This window comes from Vairimorpha necatrix, chromosome 5, assembly GCF_036630325.1.
Source record: "Vairimorpha necatrix chromosome 5, complete sequence".
NCBI lineage: Eukaryota > Fungi > Microsporidia > Nosematidae > Vairimorpha > Vairimorpha necatrix.
In genome coordinates this window covers 412,263-429,971 of record NC_088820.1, presented here as the reverse complement: position 1 = coordinate 429,971, position 17,709 = coordinate 412,263, and the positions used below count along the sequence as shown (strand labels likewise).

At 25.8% G+C, this 17,709-nt stretch overlaps 8 protein-coding genes and 1 non-coding gene across 9 annotated transcripts; 7 read left to right on the top strand and 2 right to left on the bottom strand.

The window, feature by feature from the left end:
• Positions 1-9: 9 nt before the first annotated feature.
• VNE69_05902 lies at positions 10-81 on the top strand. Its single transcript has one exon. It is a non-coding gene; the product is annotated as a tRNA-Gln (tRNA).
• A 264-nt stretch (positions 82-345) lies between these two features.
• VNE69_05053 (ribosome-interacting GTPase 1 (DRG1)) lies at positions 346-1,431 on the top strand (the record flags this gene model as incomplete). Its single annotated transcript, XM_065473531.1, has 1 exon — positions 346-1,431. One exon carries the CDS (start codon positions 346-348, stop codon positions 1,429-1,431), a length of 1,086 nt encoding a protein of 361 aa, XP_065329603.1.
• A 227-nt stretch (positions 1,432-1,658) lies between these two features.
• Positions 1,659-2,225, top strand: VNE69_05052 (V-type proton ATPase subunit E 1 (VMA4); the record flags this gene model as incomplete). The annotated part of the gene is made up of 1 exon (XM_065473530.1): positions 1,659-2,225. The coding sequence occupies one exon, from the start codon at positions 1,659-1,661 to the stop codon at positions 2,223-2,225; it is 567 nt and encodes a 188-aa protein (XP_065329602.1).
• Positions 2,226-6,534: 4,309 nt separating this feature from the next.
• Positions 6,535-7,017, top strand: VNE69_05051 (segregation and condensation protein B; the record flags this gene model as incomplete). The annotated part of the gene is made up of 1 exon (XM_065473529.1): positions 6,535-7,017. The coding sequence occupies one exon, from the start codon at positions 6,535-6,537 to the stop codon at positions 7,015-7,017; it is 483 nt and encodes a 160-aa protein (XP_065329601.1).
• A 251-nt stretch (positions 7,018-7,268) lies between these two features.
• VNE69_05050 (G-protein-signaling modulator 2) lies at positions 7,269-7,961 on the top strand (the record flags this gene model as incomplete). The annotated part of the gene is made up of 1 exon (XM_065473528.1): positions 7,269-7,961. One exon carries the CDS (start codon positions 7,269-7,271, stop codon positions 7,959-7,961), a length of 693 nt encoding a protein of 230 aa, XP_065329600.1.
• A 175-nt stretch (positions 7,962-8,136) lies between these two features.
• VNE69_05049 (DNA polymerase alpha/epsilon-like protein) lies at positions 8,137-9,102 on the bottom strand (the record flags this gene model as incomplete). Its single annotated transcript, XM_065473527.1, has 1 exon — positions 8,137-9,102. One exon carries the CDS (start codon positions 9,100-9,102, stop codon positions 8,137-8,139), a length of 966 nt encoding a protein of 321 aa, XP_065329599.1.
• An 840-nt stretch (positions 9,103-9,942) lies between these two features.
• On the bottom strand, positions 9,943-10,500 carry VNE69_05048 (reticulum transmembrane protein YET-like; the record flags this gene model as incomplete). The annotated part of the gene is made up of 1 exon (XM_065473526.1): positions 9,943-10,500. The coding sequence occupies one exon, from the start codon at positions 10,498-10,500 to the stop codon at positions 9,943-9,945; it is 558 nt and encodes a 185-aa protein (XP_065329598.1).
• Positions 10,501-13,420: 2,920 nt separating this feature from the next.
• On the top strand, positions 13,421-14,353 carry VNE69_05047 (putative SP-containing membrane protein; the record flags this gene model as incomplete). The annotated part of the gene is made up of 1 exon (XM_065473525.1): positions 13,421-14,353. One exon carries the CDS (start codon positions 13,421-13,423, stop codon positions 14,351-14,353), a length of 933 nt encoding a protein of 310 aa, XP_065329597.1.
• Positions 14,354-16,696: 2,343 nt separating this feature from the next.
• VNE69_05046 (putative SP-containing membrane protein) lies at positions 16,697-17,620 on the top strand (the record flags this gene model as incomplete). Its single annotated transcript, XM_065473524.1, has 1 exon — positions 16,697-17,620. The coding sequence occupies one exon, from the start codon at positions 16,697-16,699 to the stop codon at positions 17,618-17,620; it is 924 nt and encodes a 307-aa protein (XP_065329596.1).
• Positions 17,621-17,709: the final 89 nt, after the last annotated feature.

The window sequence follows — 17,709 nt, the reverse complement described above, 5'->3', positions numbered from 1 at the left end:
TGTTTTCATGGTCCCGTAGTGTAATGGTCATCACCTTGGACTTTGAATCCAATAATCCGAGTTCGAATCTCGGCGGGACCAGATTTTTATTTAAAAATGTATTATAGAATAACATCAATTTAAATTGAACAATGAAATATTTTAAAATTGAACACACATAGTTAATTCTACAATGAAGAATTTTTAAAATTCTACAATGATAATTTATAAAATTTTACAATTAAATATTTATTATATTTTACAATAATTAAATATAAATTAAAGAATTTTTTTTTAATTTGCTCTTAATTAATACCATTTTTTTTAGAATAAATTAGAAGTGCTTTACCCCCTTCTAGTTTTAAAATGAATACACTTGAAAAAATCAAAGAAATAGAAAATGAAATAGCCAGGACACAGAAGAACAAAGCCACAAATAATCACATTGGTATTCTTAAGGCCAAAATAGCCAAACTTAGAAGAGATTTGATCACCGCCCCCAGATCTGGGGGCGGCGAAGCCGGCTTTGATGTCTCCAAGACGGGTATAGCCCGTATTGGTTTTATAGGCTTCCCCAGTGTAGGAAAGTCTACTTTGATGTCTCAGTTGACTGGAATCCACAGTGAAGTAGCAGAATATGAATTTACTACCCTGACTGCTATCCCTGGAGTAATAACTTATAATGGAGCCAAGATACAAATATTAGATCTACCTGGTATTATAGAAGGAGCCAAAGATGGTAAAGGAAGAGGTAGACAAGTACTAGGAGTAGCTAGAACTTGTTCTCTACTAGTAATATGCCTTGATGTCTTGAAGCCTCTTACTCATAAAAGATTAATAGAGAAAGAATTAGAATCTTTCGGAATAAGACTTAATAAACTCCCGCCTAAGATAAAAATCAGTAGAGCAGACAGAGGCGGCTTGATGTTAAAAGGAGATCATTTAGATTACAATACAGTGAAAAGTGTCTTACAAGAATTTAGAATGAGCAATGCTGAAGTCATTACTAATGAGAAGTGTACTATTGATGACTTAATAGACACTATAGAAGGAAATAGGAAATATGTCCCATGTATTTATGTCTTAAACAAGATAGACGCTATAAGTGTAGAAGAATTAGATATAATTTATAGGATCCCGCATGCTGTGCCAATATGCGCAAATTTAAAGTGGAATTTTGATGTCTTCCTTAAGAAAGCCTGGGAATATTTAGATTTAGTTAGAATTTACCCTAAGCCAAAAGGGCAGTCTATTGATTATGAGGAACCAGTGATTTTAAAGAGTAAAAAAAGAAGAATGGAAGATTTCTGTAATGCGATACATAGGGAGATAATTAAGAAGTTTAAATATGCTCTTGTTTGGGGGAAGAGTGTGAAACATGTGCCACAGAAAGTAGGAAAAGATCATGTACTTGAAGATAGTGATGTAGTACAAATAGTCAAGGAAGTTTAATAAATCTACTACATAATGAATATTATATTTAGTACATTAAATCTTATATATATTTAGTATTAGTTTTATAGTAAATCTTATTTTATATTTAGTATTAGTTTTACAGTAAATCTTATTTTATGTTTAGTATTAGAAATAAACACAATCTTATTTTATTATATTAAATAATATTTATATATATATTACATTATATAATAAATAATATTTTAAACTACCCTTCTAATAATATGGAGAAATTGCCTAATAAAGATATTGAAAGAATGATCACTTTCATAAAACACGAAGCAGAAGAAAAAGTCAAAGAAATAGAAATAAGATCTATACAAGAATATAATACAGAAAAAGCTCTTATAATAACCCAAGAACTTGACAAAATGGAAAAAGATCTTTTTTATAACCAGAAACAAGAAGAAATAAGAAAATTTAAAGAAGAATCAAATATAATTAACAAGTACAACTTAGAATATGTAAAAAAGAAGAATGAAATAATAAATGAGATATTTAGTCTACTAGAAGAAAAAATAAAAGAAGAGAAACTTACAGAAGAATTAATAAAAGAAACTGTAAGTAAAATAGGAGGAGAATATTTTGTACTGTGTAAAGAAGAAGATAAAAAGATAGTAAGGAAAATGTTAGGAAATGTGGAGATTAAGAAAGTAGAAGAGTTTTTAGGAGGAATAATATTGGTAAGTAAAGATAGTAAGACAGTGATAGATAACTCGTATAAAAGCAGAATAGAAAGTATTAAGAAATATCATAGTAGTGAGATAATAAGAAATATATTTAGTCAATAAATAAAAAATAATTATAAAAAAATAATAAAGACATGTTTTAATTTAAAACTAAAAAAAGACGAAGCATTTTAAAGATTTAATATCTTAAAGTTTAAACTTATTGTATTAATAGGCTTCTTGTTTACTAGATCTTTCGTTCTACTTAATTTATGAGGGTTTATATATTTTTAAGTCTTTTTGATTTTTGACAGATAACTGATCATATTTTTTTGGTACTCAATTTAGTTCATCTCCTTATAAAACTAATCAATCAAATTTCTAAAAATTGATTAATTTGTCATATTGAGATTTAACAGGTGGAACTATTATTTATAATATGATTTCATAAAAATTAAAATATGTTTTCCAATATGTTTTCATAATATATAAATTTGGTCTAAAATATGTCGAAATTTTTTCAATGTTTGTTTGTACCACAACTAATTTATAACATACATTTAATATGTAACATACTTTTAATATGTAACATAATACTAAATATAACATAATACTAAATATAAAACATACATTTAATTTATAACATACATTTAATATGTAACATACTACTAAATATAGCATACTACTAATATGTAACATACTACTAATTTAAATATACAACTATATAAAATATTGACTATATAAAATATTGACTTTATAATTTGATCTCACATTTGTTTTTTTTTTTATATCTTTTTTTTTAAAAAATAAAAATCTACACACTTATGAAGGACGATTCTGTACCAAATGAAATTTCATTTATTCTACAAAATACTCAAAATATCTCTAAAAGATATCCAAGAGGTTTCTACTGCTTTAAAAAAGGTATAACTCACTTATGTTTTTTTTATTCCGATCTTGAAGATGTCTGGGTAGCAGTGCTACTAAATGGCTGGATAAAAGTTGACAATAAAAAAATGGAAAACGAAGCATTAGCCATCTTAAAATCCCAATGTATTATAGAAATAGACAATGAATCATTCATATTCTTCTCTTTTACTAATCAAACCAAATCTGCTTCAAAAGTAGTTACAGAAATAATAAGTAATTCTGATGAAAAAAAAGTTTCAAAACAAGATATCTTGTTTTATATGACAAATTTAAGGAATATTAAAGATTCTGAATCATATTTTAAGATATTATTATATAATCCTGTTTTTGAAATAGAAAATAAGATGATTAAAATGAATTATTTTATATATGGTATGTATAGATATTATGATATAAGATATTTATTATTAGAAGAATTTAAGTATAATATGAATACAGGTAAAATATTTCAAATTATAGAATTTTCAAATTTTTATAAAAATTTTAATTTTTTATATAAGAATATGGTACATATTAATAATGAGATTTATAATATACCAGAATATTTGTATAATTTAGTAGGGAAGAATTATATAAAGAAAAATGTGTATAAAGATAATGAGTTATTTGAGATTTTTAGGATATGGAAATCTATTTATGACTTAGGTGGAGATTATGAGAAAAAAAATTTTAAGAAGAATAAAATAGATTTGAATGAAGATTTTAATATTAAGAAGAGTTGTAAGTCTGATGAACATAGTGGAGAAAGGATTAGTGAGTTTTGTACTAATAATTTGTATATAGAATATAAATTGATAAGAGATTGTTTTACAGGGATAGATAAGAGTAAGAAGAAGAGTACACAGAGGAAGAGATCTCATAGTTTAGTAGAAGATAGAGGGAGTATTAGTGACAAGACATGGATGTTTGGTAAGAAGCCGAGTGATATATAGTATGAATATATGTAGATGGAATTTCTGTGTATGTCTAGATGAAATTTGTGTGTATGTCTAGATAAAATTTATTTACATTTTTAGAACTATGTTATACATAGAATAGAACATTTTAAGAATGCACCAATGAAATAACCCCTCATTTTATCATATTAAAAACATACTAGATATGTTTCAGATATATGCTATAATAGTGCCATACTAGACATTTTCCATACTTCGTCATAAATATTCAAATATATACACGAGTTAAGTATAAACATGAGTTAAGTATATACATGAGTTAAGTAATAAACATGAGTTATTAAAATTCAGCATTCTGCGCCTACTCCCAAGTTATACAATATCATAATTCAACTGTAGTCTATAAGAGATCCATATCTACCCTTATAATATTTTAGATAATAAATTTTATATATAGCATCTTATGTCTACATTTCAGTCTAATCATCTATAAAAATCAGTTACAAGATCTTCTTGGGTATGACGCCCCGGCCCATGTTGGTATATTAAGTCTTATTCAGTGAATTCCATAGTATATTTTACTAAATCCCATGTTTATTGGATTATAATGTTACATTTAAGCCACACATTAGTGACATTATACATATACTACTTTCTTAAGTTTGACGGGCTTAAATAAATTTTATATATTTCTGTTCTATACTACAGTATCTAGTCTGTTGTGCCCAATTAATCTGCTACGTGACTCTTGAGTTTTTTTGTCGGCTTTAGATTGTATTTTTCCACAGTAACATGTATAAAGGCACACATATTAATTACTAATACTAACACTATATTATATTATACATTATATTCTTCTGGTCACTATGTAAGGTTTCTCCCTATCTCTCACTTATACAGAATTAAAAATTCTCTTATTCTTAAAGTAGTTTATATTTCTAGTTTTATTCCGCTTTAAAATATTTGTATTGTAGGAACCTTCTAGTTCTTTCCACATCGGCTCTGGTAGTCCAGAGAGATGCTTTCTAGATGTACAATTCTACTAAGTCTTGTGAAACTTAGTCACTATGCCGTATTAAGTGATTACGTATGGATTTTTCTGAATTCATATATTAAGCCCAGTTCGTTCGCAAGGACATCATACTTTTAAAACTTATCTTTTTTTACTTGCTGTATATTTTCTTGTGATGTGACATCTATTCTGATAAGTTTATAATATTTGATCTTATGTCTATTATACATTGTAATGTAAGATATTTTATCTTAGTTTTTTTTTATCTCCCTTGTGAAAATTAAAAGGGAGTTCCAAATTCGTTTACTAAACTCAAATCTTAATATTCTCAAACTCCCTCTTCCTTCTCCACTTACTTTTAGACTTAAGTCTTCTAGTAAGTATCTAGAAGTAGATTACACTCTCCCTCTTCTTAGAAGTAAATCTGATACTATGACTTTATATTCCCATGGTGTTTGTTCTTTCTCGTCTCTGTATCTTTTACAGAGTACAGAAGAGTGTGTTTATAAGATCAGTACAGTGTTTAAGTTTAGTAGTAAGTTCCCAGACAGGGAAGAGAGTAAGACGAGTTTACAGTTCAGGAAAGTTGAGAGTCGAGAAGAAGTAGAACATAGAAAGCGGAATATTAATTACAAGATTAAAATGATAGATCAAGAGAGTATTATATCTAATAATATTACATATAATAATAATAAGTATAGTATTACTTCTAATAATAATAAGTATAGTATTATATCTAATAGTATTACTTCTAATAATATTATATCTAATAGTATTATATCTAATAGTATTATATCTATTATATCTGATAAGATAGAAAGATGTATTAGAAATAGAGTAGTAGTAAATTACTCAGATCTCTTGATTTTATTCCCAGGTCAAAGTGAAGAAATTAAGATGAGTCTCCAGAAGATGACATTTTATCATAAAGGGCGATATATTTTAAAAGATAAGTTTTATGATAAGCCATTACAAAAAATAAGACAAGAAATAATTTCAAATAATCTTAATCATATAAGTAATCTTATTTTAAGTAATAGTGACTTATTTGAAGATGGTGTTTTAAAAGGATACTATGAAGATGATTGTCTTGATTATAAGAATATTAATCTTCTTAATTTATTAAGAGAGAAGCTTGTCTTCTCTCTCCGAGATATCAAAGATATCTCGGGACTAGAAATGGAAGATATTTACAAGTTTATAAAAGAGAATGAGATAGTAGAAATATTCAGTAACTTGTACTGTGTAGAAATGAGTAGAGAAATAGAAGGAGTGAGTAGACTGGCAGAGAAAGAGACAGTGAAGAAGAGTGAAGTGAGTGAGATAGTGAGAAAAGAGAAATATAAAGTAGAAGAATTCTACTTTATATTTGAGAAGATCTTTCATCTCAAGCGAGGCACATTCATGCGTAAATAATCTATAAAATATTTTATAATTTATAATATTTTAGCATAATATAGCATAATTTATAGTATAGCATAATTTATAATATTAGATCTATTTAGATCTAGCATAATCTATAATATTAAAATAAATCTAATATAGCATAATTTAAATCTATTATAATCTTAATTTTATTTCACCCCTCATTTTTATGCAGAATAATTACGGGGGCTTCGTTCGCTTGCTCATGTACAATCACAGTAGAAATATTCTTACAAAGAAACAAGAACTTAAAGACATTTTTAAAATGCAGAATCAAGACATACTCAGTCTAGTAGAATACACTAAAGAGAATATAAGACTACTAGGACTAGAACTACTAGGAATAGAGAAGAATAATCTAATAGACCCCTTAAAAAGTGACAAGTACTTCTTAAGATCTAAAAAAGAGATTTATAATTATAATAATAAATTAATTATTATATTTGTTCTTATATTATTAGAAGAAGGAGAAATAAGTCATGATAAATTAATAAGTCAATATAATGAAATCAATAAAGAATATCTTAATATTCTAAAGAGAGATAATTATATTTATATAAATAAAGAAGACAATGATTTGGTAGTGGGACTAGGGTGGAAATATTATGTAGAATATGGAGAGACAGACATACTTCAACTTCTTGAAGTTTAAATAATATTATAGTACAAGATCTATATGCAATATTATAGTACTAGATTTTTATGCATTATTATAGTACAAGACTGTCATCTTGTTTATGCAATATTAAGATTTATGCAATATTATAGTAAGAGACTATTTTCTTGTTTATGCAAAAACATAGTGCATAAACTAAATCCACCATACATATTTATTAAATCCACCTCACTTTTTTATTAAATCTATACATATTTATATTTTTAAACCCCCTTTCTTTTTTGTTTATGCTAAATTTAGAAGACTACTATGAAGATATACCCACTGCTTACCAGTACACTGCCCAGGGTAACTTCGAGGAAGCTATAAATATCTACACTTCTCTCCTGGATAATATAAACCCCGACGACGAGACTGTCCCTTATTTATATCTAAATTATGCCAATTGTCTTATAAAGAACTGTAACCAGTTCTTTATAGAAGAAATCAAGAATATTCATTCTGGTTTTGATCTAAAAAAAAGAGAAATCTACGAAGATGACTTGGAAAATGCTTGGTCTCTCCTTGAAATATGTAGATCTTCTTTCAGTATCTTAAAAGATGAATATAATCTAAGTAAGACATATTTCTTACTAGGGGAAATAAGTCTACTAAATAATGAATTCAGAGATGCTATAAGGGATTTTATAGAGACTGAAAGTTTATATAAAAAGTGTAAAGTAGAAGATAATGAATATATAGAATTATATATGAGTATGTCTAGTGCATATGAATTCTTAGAGGAATATGAACAAGCACTGAAGATATTGAGAGATGTAGAAGGAATATGTAAGAAGAGAGAGATAATATATGAAGATATAAGGGAGAAGATAGAAGAGATAGAGAGTAAGAAAGAGAGACCAGTAAAAGAAGAACCACAAGAAGAAGAAGAAGATACAAGTGAAATCAAAGACATAAACAACAACAAGAGGCGACTATAACCTAAAATAAAAATAAGTAATATAAAATGTAATGTAACATATATATATAATGTAATATAATGTATATAATGTAATATAATGTAACATATATATAATGTATATAGTAAATGTTAAATTAAATTTTTTATATTAATTTATTCAGATTTTGTTTGTTCAAATTAATATATCAAATTTTTCAAATTTCTGTAATTTTTATAGATGTATTGATCTCTAATTTACTTCTCTTTTCTAACATTATGAATATTGTCCCTTTATATTCCCTTATATAATTCTTAGTATCACTCATCACTATAAATATGTCATAATCTTCCTTATAGAATAAATTCACTCCTGAATCGAAGTTATAATTCTTATTATCTAAGTATACAGGAATATGTCTAGTGTCATTTAGTACTGTCTTATTGTAGACAGAGACCTTTAAATTATTCAGAGTGAATATTACAGGAATATCATTATTAATATAATGAATATTATTATTAAGATTTATAATAACATTATCTCTAGTAAGATTATTATTATCTCTAGTAAGATTATTATCATCTCTACATGTAAGATTATTATTAAGATTTATACATGTAAGATTATTATTATTATCTCTTGTAATAGTTATATTATCTTTTATATCTTTTATGTCTTTGATTTTATACTCTATTATGTTATGATTGTCTTTTAAATTCATGTCTATCTTATTTTGTACTGTAATAAATATCCCATTTTCTTTCTTACCTTGTAAATATATAAACTTGTCTTTATATTCACACCCTTCTACTTTTATAACTCCTGAAGAATCTTCTATTACTTTCTTATTCTCTTTATTAATATAAATATACCCAAATATCCATGACTGTTTACTAGTCAACTCTGATATACTTGTTATATTTGTATACTGTCTTCTTAAATACTTATACTGGTGTATAAGTGGAATATATTCATATTTATATTGTACTAGTGTACACTTCTTACTGAGAATATTCTTTAAGATTTGTATGTCGACAAACAGGCCTTTAGAGGCCTGTTTGTATTCTGAGACTAAGTCATGGAGATTTATGTCAGTGGAGGATAGTAAAGAAAGAACATCTTTTGATATTTTGAGATTATTTTTGAGAGTGAAGATATTGTAAATATCTCTGTGTCTAGACATAAGAAAAAAGAGGGGATATATTTTCTTGTATTATAGTATTGACTAGCGTAAAATGGTTGCCTAACATAAAGACACCATTATATTGTATATACATATGTACTAATGTAAATATCTTGTATTATAGTATTGATAGTGTGTTTTGAAAAGAGCGAAACTGATTGTTGGAGAATTGGTCATATTCTACTATAATATGCAGATTGTAAATGTATTCAATTATTATATTCTTAATGTAGTTTATATTTTTCACATAGTAGGTGGATGCATTTTACTACTTCATTAGGCCTTCTCATATAATCGTGTCCTAGCATTTTTTCGCACTTTGTAGCTAGATAATCCACGGTCTTTGCTGATTTAGTGCAATGGGGGCTAATAACACATTAAATAGATTATAGTCTTGCAGGGCACATAACTTACTTTCAGTCCTGGTATTAGTACTACTTACTTTAAGCCATAGTGATGAATTTTTAATGTCGACTATTTTGGCTTTTGTCCTAAACGACTTTTTATGCTCTGTTTTATTTTATGTTGTTGTATAGGGTAGTTAGCTAAGCCGACTCTAATAATTTCTGCAAATTATATAGATTAAATAAATTATGCATTATTAATTTTTATATGCATATTTAAATTATGCGGATTTAAATTAATCAGATTTAAATTATGCATTATTAATTTTCATATGCATATAAAATTATGCCGTATTAATTTTTATATGCATATTTAAATTATGCGGATTTAAATTATGCGGATTTAAATTATGCAGATTTAAATTATGCCGTATTAATATGCTAATATAAATACATATTTTATAAACTATGATGATACATATTTTCTTCATTTATTTTATTTTGATTTCTTGTTCTCTCGTTTGATCTTCATTAATAACTCATTATACTTCTCAGATAAGGCATTATACTCCCCTTGATTATTCTTCAACTGTTTAATCATTATCTCATTACTCACTATCGTCTTCTTAAGATCTCTTATAACTTCATCTTTATTTATCATACTATCTACAAATGTCTGATTATTAGAAATCTGCTTCTTTAAAATCTTAACTGATTCTTCTTCTTTATACAGAGTATTAAGCATATTTACAAATATCTTAAAAATCATACCTAAGTAGAGAGTAAAGCCGGTTAAGTATAAATTCCTCTCTGTGTGGTAAACTAAGTCATAAGAATGAAATCTAGTTAATTTTAAGAGAGCGTCTATAAACATAATTAATATCATGGTGAAAATTACATATAAAAGATGGAGAAGAGGAGTGAAAGATTTGGAATTACAAAGGGAATTGATGATAAAATGTTTGAGATATTTGGGAATAGGGAGAATAAGAAGAGTGAAAAGAAACATTTGAGAGAAGAGAACTAGTTTAACGAGATTTGTAGTGATACCCATAATAAAAAAAAAGGGTAAAATAAACAAAACAAACATCGTATGGGAATAAGAGAAGAACATATCAAGTAAATATAAAAACATAAGGAAGTTTAAAATATGTCAACGAAGCATATAACCATGACTGGGGACGAGTAAAAGTATTATAATGCTTAGATAAAAGAGAGAGACTTGGGATGGAATAGTAACTAATTTACCCCGCGCATATAAAAAAGCAGATTAGAATCTAGAACGGAAACATATATACAGACAAGAGTATTAAAATTGACTTAACTATGTCAAGCAGACATGGGCTTGATACTGAGCAGACAGAGTTAAACGAGAACTTAATATGTGGAATTAAGAAGAAATAAATTCCAGAATTGATTAAGAGTGTCTTTTGTGAAAAGTATTAGTAAGATATACGCAAATAAAACATACCCTTTGAATTCTATGTACAAAGACAATCCTGATATTCAATTTTATAGCTTGATATGCCAAGATTGATTGATAAGAGAGACTTCTTTACGACAGATAAAAAAAATTTATATGGGCTTACCTCAAAATTGATTATTTATGAACAAAAGTATCGATAATTTGTATGAGACGTCTTAACCTACTTCGGAAAAACAAGAAAATATAAATGACAAGGCTTTTTAATATTGAAAAATAAAATTTAGTGATTTTTGATATCAAATTTAATATATATATGGTTTATATTACTTATAAATCATAATTTGTTATTTTCAATATCATATTGCTTTTGGTTTTCTTTAAATAAACTTGTTTATGTTTTTTACTGATTAAGTTTACTATGAGTGTTTTTTTGTAGTGGAACTTTTTAAAGCTTATTAAATTGCTCAAGAATATTTTCCAATTTCATTTAAATCAAAAAAAAAATTTAAGATTTCTATAGAAAGCATAGGAATTATTTTACAAGATATCAACTATTTTTTTATTAATTTTGATGTTGTTTGTATAGAAAACATCGAATAATTTCCAAAACAAAGCATCTTTTTTATTTAATTACATTCCTGGTGTAAATAGTATATTTTAGTTGCAAACAAACTACTTTTATTATATGAGTACTTTGACGGCTATATTTGTAAATACTTTATCGAATATAGTGAGTTTGAGGATTTTATATGACTTTTTAAAATGAATTTTAAGGTTATATGTATATTTATGGTTTAGATTTTCTAAAAAAGTTTTTTCTAACCTCGTTGAGCGAGTGTTTTTATTTTTTAATTGTAAAGATTCGTACAATCTTTAAATCATTGGTGACGGTCGCGTTTAATTTATAAAATCTATTGCATTTGGCGAAAAAATCATTTCATCCGGGGTTTTTTGCTCAAATGCTACAAACGTTCTTAAATATTTATATTTTTTTATAAAACCTGAACAAAAATTTATAAATGGATATAAAAATTATTATTTTATTTCTTGCAACTATGGTGAAATTGTCAATATAGCTTCTGAGTTATATTCTCGTAGATTAATATTATTGGATTTGAGCAAAAGGTTTAATTTTTTACACTTGAGAGGAGTCTACATCATGTCCGTTAGTGTTTGGCAACCTCAAATTCCGGTTTAAGTGCTCCACGACGAGTATGATAACTAGCCGGCATTTTGAAACGGAAATTATCGCATAATTAACTTTATTACAACTATTATTGACGATTTCTTTGCACGAACACTTACACTAACACATCATAAATCCTGTTTTTTAGCGAGATGTCTTATACCTATTGCATATAAACTTCAGCAACGTGTTATAGAATCTACGATACAGTCGGTCGTCATATGTATTCCCTTTTAAACTCGTAAAATTTACAAAAATTTAAACCAGCCAAAAGTGTTTGACGCACATTAAGGTATTAAAACAACAACTTGGGCTTCTTTGGACTGGAATAATGTTTGATACAAACTAAATTAAAATTTAAATGTTACCTAACGTAATTAGGTATTTTACGAACCAACTTAAAGGATGTCATAAAAAAACTTACCTTAATTTCAACAGTTTACACATTTCAATTAAAAGATAAAAAGCACTTTGTCGCGAACAAAAATAGAACTTTTATTCAATCATTATAATACTAGTATCGATGTATTTCAGCGATATGGTGAAATATTTTACACAAAATATAATTTTTTGTGTTAAATGTATAAATCTATAGATCTATGTATATTTACTAGACTCAAATTATATTTATTTAGCTTACTCTTACTTGTTATTCATTTTCATTATTGTGCTGAAGGTACTCTGAATTTCTACCGATGAAATTTTATATATCTATGTTTTTGTGGTTTTTTAAAAAAGGCTTTTTACAAGAATTTTTTAATCTAGTTTAGTTTAGCATTTTATTTATTTACAAAAAAACTTTTATTTTACATAATTTAAGAAAAGAATGGTATATGTTAAAATTTTAGTACGCCCCATATATTTCCCAAAAAAATTTACAAAAGTTGAGATATGTATTCGAAACTTGTAAATAGTGTATTAAATAAGAAGTTGATCCTTTTTTATTATTTTGTTTTCACTTAATTTTATCTTGTTTGGTTCTAAATCTTTGCAATACTAGAAAAGTTCATATATCTTTTTAGCACTTGCATTTATCATATGATTTATTTTTTAATCAATTATCATTATTTATAAAGGGTCTATGCCGTGTGATTACATTTGGAAACTAAAATTCGTCAATTCATGTTTATTTCCAAAAGAAAAATTTAAAAAATTGATTAATTAGAGATTGATAAAAAAGTAGCCCTACATATATTTTTTTTTTTTTCTAAAAAAAAATTTAAAATTTGTGTGCTAAAATGACTAAAGTATTGATAATATAATAAAAAATCATCTGTGTTTGCTTTTAAAATATTTTTAAAAGGTATTACGACACATACTAAAAAATAATCTTTAATTAATTTTTTTACTTAAACCCTAAAAATGAGATCGATATTTTATATAACCTTTTTTGCACTGTTTATTTATTTTATAAAAACAAGTATCAACGTTGACGATGCGTTCTATGAGATAATTAATAGGAATGATAGTTTATTGTGTGCTACGCTAGCAGGGAACTTAAAGGGTACAGATCTATCGCCTATCACTGTAAAAGTATTCGCCGAATTTGTTTGGAATATTATAACTAAACATTTAAAATTTAGTTATTATACCTATATAAAATGGAAAGATTATTTAAACGAAGAAAAAAGAATGCTAATCAAGAGTAGATATATGGATAGTATATTAGAATTGTTTAACCTTAAAGAAATAAACATTTCGTCAAGATATGCGTTAACAAGTGAAGAAAATAAATTTATTGATAATTTAAAAGAAGTCACTTTAGAATACTACAATATGTTAAATGATTGTTACAAAAATACCATTCTCGCTGATAGCTCTATAAGTACAGTAGTTAAATCTATTTTAAATTATTTCACGTGTTTTCATTATGATCGTGGAAATAGCCTGCCAATTATTGTTGTTAGAATGTGTCAAGGTGTTATAAAACCGCATCTTAAATGTTTTGGGGAAGAAGGAATGCAGAGTATTAAAGATAAAGTAGAAAATAATCATATGCGGCTTTATATTTCTGTCTGTGAAGATAATAATAGTGATCATTTAAAATATAATTTTAGTGATCATCACATCGGATATGATTTTTTTGATGATAACGTGCAAGAAATTGTTGTTAAATCTCGTAGTAACCAATGTTTTCTGAGTATTTTACCTTATACAGCGATTCCTACTCTTCTACTTATCTTGATTTTATTAATATTATATTATAAAAAACCACTAATTAACCTATATAAAAAAATTACTAGTAAGAGACCAAAAGAGACAGATAATACGGAATTGCTTTTTAATAATTTGTAAAGAAATTATGAATTTGTATATTAAAAGATTAAAAAAATTTAAAATAGGCCTTTATCTATTTAAAAACTTTTTTGTTTTTTAATATTATTTAAATAATTATGATAATATAATGATGTAGATTAAAAAATAGAAAAATGTAAATTATAAATGCTAAAATGTTTATTATTTTTTATGAATAAATATAACATATTAAATCATTCTTCTAAACCAAGAATCTAACACATTACTTTTTAAGTTATGAGACAATTATATTTGTCATGGCGAATTATTATGAATAACCTATGTTTCCAGCTTTAGAGAGATTTACGTATTTACACATTACATTTTTTTTTGTTAACATGAAAAAAAAGAAGGGAATGTGATTTTTCAAACTGTATACTGTATTTCTATAATAAAAAAAATAAAAAATTTGAATTAATTTACAAATTTAAAGTGATAAATTTTAATAGTTTTTTGTAAATTTTTAAAATTTATTATGCAAAATTTCATATGATTGGTTGCCTTTACGATTTAAACTGAAGGTTCTTTAAAAATTCTTAACACATAGGATAACATTTTGAAATTAAGTTGTAAAAAAATATAAGCAAAAAAAAAACACTTTTATAATTATATATTTGAAGCTTTAAATCTATAATCGTATTATAATATCATAATTAATATTTAACAAATAGTTTAAAAATTTTAAAATCGCAAAAAATGAAAAATTTTAAGTAAAAATTTTTATAATAAGGTAGATAGATTATTAAAAAAAAATCGATATGAAACTTTCGAGAGGTAAGTTTAAAAAAAGAAATTCTGCCATATTAACTAAGTCTAATATATAAAACCTGCAAGAATAGTTTCATATATAATCACAAAATTAATAGTGACCAGATACTACAAATAACTTATTAAAAATTAGAAAATTCAACCATTACTTGAATTATAAACAAATCTTTCTGTTTGATTGCCTTTATAGTCCATCTCTTTAAATCTAAGATGAAAATTGATAAGACAAACGCAATAAAGGAAAAAAGCTTTAGAAAAGTCCAACATCTAAAAAGAAAATATCAAAAAAGAGGTGCGTGGAGAAGAAAAAAGCGTCTAAAACATTTAAGTTATTACACATATATTTCATATAATAAAAATTGGAAGAGCTAATTCCATAAACAAGACAGCAATGTCTGTACTAAATGCACAAAAAACAGTCAACTAACCCATCAATTTTTTAAAACTTATTGAATATAAATATTATTGGGTCGCAAACATAACTTACTATGCCGTATATGTATAAAAACAAATCGGATATTTTTTATCAAATGAATTCCAAAGACTTGATGTATTTTCAAATAACAACGAATTTTTTATTCAATCTAAAATGCTTAAAAAATCATATAATGCGTTTCTATGTCTATGTTTTATTTTTTTGCCAAAATTAATCATAAATATCGACTTATTAGTTCCCTCACATTATTTTTAGTTTTATATACTTTTAAGTTTCGTTCCGGCCGAAGGACCTTACTCCTCCTATAAGAAGTTCATTTTATGTTGTCAATTTAAAATGAAATGCGAAAAAATAGCAAGCATCAGCACTCTGTTTACTGCTATTTTTAGAATCAAAGATGTTCTAAAAAATATTTGAATTTAAAATTTATTTTTTAACCATATATGCTCATGAGAAGACATATTTATAGTTTATTTGGATTGATGTATTTACAAATTTTTTAGTAAACAATTAGATAGATTGTAAAATATGCATTTATTGTTTATATAGTGGATTTGAATTTTTATATTAGAAGAAAGAAGTTTCCATTAATCTTTTTCTAGCAAAAAAACGGTAAAAAATAAAAAGCAAAAAAATGCATAATACTTACAAGTATAGTGTGCGCATTCCGCAATTTTCTGAAAAAAAATAAATTTTTGTTTTAAATTAAAATATTATAAGTGTTAAGTAATTTTTGTTTATTTTTAGGTCTTCTTTTTCGAACGCAATTTTAAAGGTTCTAATAAAATTATGTAGACTTTCTCTTTGGAGCGATTTAGGAGCAACCTTATCATTCTATAAGAGTAGATTTTGATGTGATATTTCGGAAAAAATTTATAAAATATAAATATGATATTTCAGAAAAAATTTATAAAATATAAATATGATATTTTTGAAAATGCTTGCTCAAATTGAAACACAAGCAAAGGAGTTAAGCTCGATCATACAGAGCCAGTTATTGGTTACCTCCGAGTTTACTCATTCAAACTAAACCGTAATCCGGGGCGAAAAAACATACATGCACTTTATAGTGTTATTTATTACATGGAATGTCCATATCTCCATAACATTCAAAAAAAATAAATTTTTGCCCCACAACAATGAATATGTTTTTTTATTTTAATTTATTGGCATTCACGACCAAGGAAATAAAATCAAGTAACGACGAGACAAGTCTTTTAAATGGTATTATTAATACTAATGATAATATAACATGTAGTGTGTTAGAAGGGAATTTTGAAAAAGCTGGTTTATCGCGGATGTTAATTAAAGAATTCGCTGAATTTATTTGGTACATTATAACAAATCATTTAAATTTTGGTTTTTGGAAACAAATATATTGGCTAGAATATAAAGACGAAGAAAAAAGAACACAGATGGAAAACGCATATTATAATGCTGTTTATAAGGCGTTCGATGTAAAAGAATCAATCTCTTGGGTAACAACCTCGTTGACAGAGCATGAGGTTTATTTTATTGAAAATTTTAAAAATGTAACATTGGAATATTATAATGTGTTAAATCATTGCTACAAAGATATCATTCCCCGAGATGCTGATATAAGTCAAACATTACAATTCATTTTAGAAAATATAACATGCTTTCAGTGGAGTCTTAGGGATTTGCCTATTATTATTGTTAAAATGTGTAAAGAAATGATAGACCCATATATTAGATGTTTTGGTGAAAATGGTATAGAAACTATTATTGAAAAGTTAGACGAAAGAAATAATAACAAAGGGTATATTTATTGTGAAAAGTTTCCTAATTATCCAATAAAACACAGTTTCAGTGATCATGATATCGATTACGATGCCTTTGATGATTATAAGAAGAATGTTAACAATGACCTAGGATATATGAGCTATTTCCCTTATATATTAATCCCTTTATTTATAATTATCTTAATTTGTACCATCTATTTTAAAAAAAATCTAGTAAAATTTTTTAAAAAAATTACTAATCGCGGGCCGAATAATTCTGAAGATTTGGAGGTATTTTTTGACAATACACAAGAAGTCTAAATAAATTTTTTTTTGATGATTACTTATGTTGTAGTGTTTCGACATATAATAAAAACTACGTAATTTAGGTTAAAATGAAGCAAGTAGAA